The following is a 4330-nucleotide window of genomic DNA, read 5'->3' as shown; positions in this document are numbered from 1 at the left end:
GATGCTGCAATCTTTAACCTCAGGGAGATTGATAGTAAGTCTAGTTATTGAGGCCATTGGATTTAGGCAAATAGTTTACAGAGTTTTCCATAATTAATATATTTTTGGTTTTCTTTGGGCAGATTATGATGAGCATGAAAGGTCAATGCTGATCTCCCAGATGAGCTTTGAGAAAACCTTTGGCTTGTCTTCTGTATTTATTGAGTCTACACTAATGGAAAATGGTGGAGTTCCTGAATCTGTCAACCCAGCTGCATTGATTAATGAAGCAATTCATGTCATTGGCTGTGGTTATGAAGAAAAGACTGCATGGGGAAAAGAGGTGGACTTTTATATTTTATTCTTGTTCTCATTTGAAAATCATGTGCTATTATTGCAATTATTCTAGCATTTGAATTCATTGCAATCTTTACAAAATTAATAGATAAAATTTTAGTTCCGATTTCAGTTTTAATTACAGCTGGCTTGGGTCAGTTGGGTGTGGCCTTCTGCTGGGGAAAGTTTCCTTTCCTTCTTTGTTGCCCATCCGTTATTATCTTTTGGCTTTAAGTTTGTGTTGCATTTACCTCTAATCTTTTACTTGAGCGTTAACCATTACTGGATCTTACCTTCTCACCCATGATTAATTCACAATTTTTATTCTGACTTCCCAGATTGGTTGGATATATGGCTCAGTCACTGAGGATATTTTAACTGGTTTCAAGATGCACTGCCGAGGATGGAGATCAATTTACTGCATGCCCGTAAGGCCTGCATTCAAAGGTTCAGCCCCTATCAATCTGTCTGATCGATTGCATCAAGTTCTCCGGTGGGCACTTGGGTCTGTGGAGATTTTCCTTAGCAGACATTGTCCCCTATGGTATGGGTTTGCAGGAGGCCGCCTCAAATGGCTTCAAAGATTAGCGTATACAAACACCATTGTTTATCCATTTACATCCCTCCCTCTCATTGCCTATTGCACAATTCCTGCAGTTTGCCTTCTCACTGGAAAATTCATCATACCAACGGTAATTTCTTGTACTTCCTGTTGAAAATTTACAGATAGTGTGTTTTTTATCTTCAGTAGTTATCAAAAGTTGTTGAAGAATTTGAAATAGTTAGATAATTATGTGCAAGGTAAATTCATTATTTAGAACCATATCAGGGGGTGGCTTTGTTAGATTGTTACATAATGACATTGGCCAAAATAGAAATAAAGAAAAAGTTGGATGCAATTTATACATTTGAAACAAGTATGAAAAATGCATCAGTTTACTATTTTACTAGGCTTTGTATGACTATAGGGTGCTCTTCTTAACTTCCTAAAAAAGAGATTTATCAATATTCAAAATCAGTGACCACTGAAGTAATGTTATTAACTTTGACATTTGATTAAAAATTTAACCTGGCTACATTTTATTTCTCATGATTATGGTTTGAACTCACTTCACATGATACATTTTATTTTGGATCAGCTTTCCAACCTAGCAAGCACCCTGTTTCTTGGCCTTTTCATGTCCATCATCGTGACCAGTGTGCTCGAGCTACGGTGGAGTGGTATCAGCATAGAAGACTGGTGGCGTAATGAGCAGTTCTGGGTGATTGGAGGTGTGTCAGCCCATCTCTTTGCTGTCTTCCAAGGTTTCCTGAAGATGTTAGCTGGAGTTGACACCAACTTCACTGTCACTTCAAAGGGAGCTGATGATGGAGAGTTTGGTGAGCTCTACATTGTCAAGTGGACAACAGTTCTGATCCCTCCAACAACATTGATCATAATCAACTTGGTTGGTGTTGTTGCTGGATTTTCGGATGCACTTAATAAAGGTTATGAAGCCTGGGGACCTCTCTTTGGCAAGGTGTTCTTTGCCTTCTGGGTGATTCTTCATTTATACCCCTTCCTCAAGGGTCTCATGGGTCGCCAAAACCGAACACCAACCATTGTTGTTCTGTGGTCAGTGCTTCTGGCCTCAGTCTTCTCTCTTGTTTGGGTGAGAATTAATCCTTTTGTGGGCAAAGCTGATAATTCAAGCCTTTCCCAAGGCTGCATTTCTATAGATTGTTAGGTCACTATAAGGAAGCTTCCCAGCCAATACGGTTGAAATTTGGTGGTGATTTTGATTGCCTATTATTAATGTGGGAGTCACGATTAGCTCTTTCTTGATTGTTGAGGCATATTGAAGTAAGTTTTGGACATTATGTATTTGATCTCTTTTATTATGTCGGATAATCAGTGTGTAAAAAAGCATTGCCTAGAGCAATATCAATGTAAAACAAGGGTTATTGTTTCCTTCCGATAAGGATTATCTTGAAATTCTAGAATGAAATGGTAGAAAAGCTCTTTTCAGTTTCAAAGCAATATAGAGGATTCCCCCGCTTATATATAGACACAGACACATATACTGATATATATATGCATCAACATCAACTCGTAAAGAAATAATAAAGGGAAGAAAAGGAAATCTGGAAAGTGTGGAAACCAGGCAAATTAATCCAGCAGTCTTATAGCGTATTTGCCTTTAACAGACTGATATTTTAAAATCGTATTACATTATTATTCTGAGATTTTCTCTCATTACTTTTTTTTTTTTTTTAAGTTCAAAGTGATACTTTCTCTCATTACTTGACTATTTATTTTTTTCATTAGTGAGAAACCTATATCTTTAATCTGGTAATAGTTGAAACTCACATCAAGTATCAAATCATTGAAAATTGATGATTAATTTCTAGTTATTAAAAAATTATTAATTTGCTTATCCACAATTATTCATTTCAGTTTTGTGATTGACATATTATCATTCAGCAGCTAAGTTTCAACATGTTAGATAAAAGTAGCGACTAAAAGTCTAAAACAATTGAGTAGGATAAATGGAAAGAAAGATCATTCAAGTTAGAAACTAATGACACTAAAATTCAATTACATGAAGTATCCAAACGAACATAAGTAGGAATAGACGATAGTAAGAAATTAAAGATGCAAGAAATTAGTGATACTCATGAATTCAATAGACCCAAATTGTGAGAAATTATTAGGTCCATCAAATTACTCTTGAAGTGGTCCTCCCTGGTCCTCGTAATCAATAAAATGTTAAATTCATGCAAATGTGATATCATTTGGTAATTTTTTATTTTTTTTTTTATTTCTTGTACTTATTAGAAAGCTGGCTCACACATTTGTATTAGTGGCATCATTTTATTGATTTGGAGAATCATTTTAGCAGCCCTCTAGGACCTAATAATTTCTCCCAAATTGTACCCTTCAATTGAAAAATAAATATAAAAATAGGTTAACATCCTATAAAACCTTTGGATTCTACAGCAAACTCTTATCAATGAATATTCTAACTTTCCATATAAGTGAAACAACTACAAAACAATTTGCCACTAACAAAAAATGAACCAAAAATATTTTGCAACAATACTAGAGCATACGTAGAGAGGAAAAAATCTTAATTTTTTATTATAGTTGGAAGACCAGCCAGTATACAGAATAGCTTGAAAATTACATATGTACTCAAAACAAAAGAATCGAAAACAAAATAAATCCATAGTGCTGTAAAGAGAAACAGAAAGTGCCTAAGGCATTGGCAGCATGAAGGTTGAGGGTGTTGTGTTTATTGCCGCCCAATCCCACTCCCATGGGCAAGATGCAAATTCTAACGATGAAACGTAAGCATCCAACTGATCTAATTTGATGTCATTAATGTCATCCGCAAACTTAGTGTTAGTCATGCCGCCATCTTTCTGTTGCTCAAATATTTCAACTGAATGCTCTTCATTTTGAATGACCTCCCTTATAAGCCTGTCTTCTTTTTCCTTATCTCGTTGGCTTTCGATCCTACAAATCACGTAATCCTCATACTGCAAGAAAAAAAATATGTTGATTAAGTGTTGTTTAATAAAAGCTAAGAAAAGATATTGATCAAATCAATAAGGCTACAAAAGGAAAATCAGAAACAATAAACTAAAGACATTTATATAGAAATAAATAAGAACCAAATTTTTAACAAAGAGAAGTGATAAAAATACAAATCTTACTCTTATTAACAAGTCAATCAATCAAATGACACAAATACACTAGAAAGATTCGGAAGGTAATATCAAGACTCCGATACCATCATAAACAAATAGGAAACCAAGCCAACAATGTATCAATGCATATACTTTAAGCAAAGTAGCACAATCCATGCAATAAACACCATGGCAGTAAGATATTCATAACCCCGATAATTAAAAGCACAACCCAGTTATCTAAACAACAATATACCACAAAATACTACGTAGCATGATAAAAAGATAAAATCTTTAAAAACGAAAAAAAAAATACATATTATGTAGCTTGAGTCATTTAGGT

General features: G+C 34.6%; 1 protein-coding gene across 1 annotated transcript in view; it reads left to right on the top strand.

Annotated features, from left to right (window-relative positions):
• LOC136065745 (cellulose synthase A catalytic subunit 8 [UDP-forming]-like) overlaps positions 1-2335 on the top strand; it is a gene marked incomplete in the record, with an annotated part of 6927 nt that extends 4592 nt beyond the window's left edge. Inside the window, 4 exon segments of the mRNA XM_065769314.1 lie at positions 1-34; positions 123-322; positions 654-1007; positions 1455-2335. Coding sequence (XP_065625386.1) covers positions 1-34; positions 123-322; positions 654-1007; positions 1455-2042 — 1176 coding nt within the window.
• Between the last annotated feature and the right edge of the window lie 1995 nt (positions 2336-4330).

The sequence above is a fragment of the Quercus suber genome, unplaced genomic scaffold (assembly GCF_002906115.3).
Source record: "Quercus suber isolate HL8 unplaced genomic scaffold, Cork oak 2.0 scaffold_1112, whole genome shotgun sequence".
Taxonomy (NCBI): domain Eukaryota; kingdom Viridiplantae; phylum Streptophyta; class Magnoliopsida; order Fagales; family Fagaceae; genus Quercus; species Quercus suber.
This window is presented reverse-complemented; position numbering and strand designations above follow the sequence as displayed.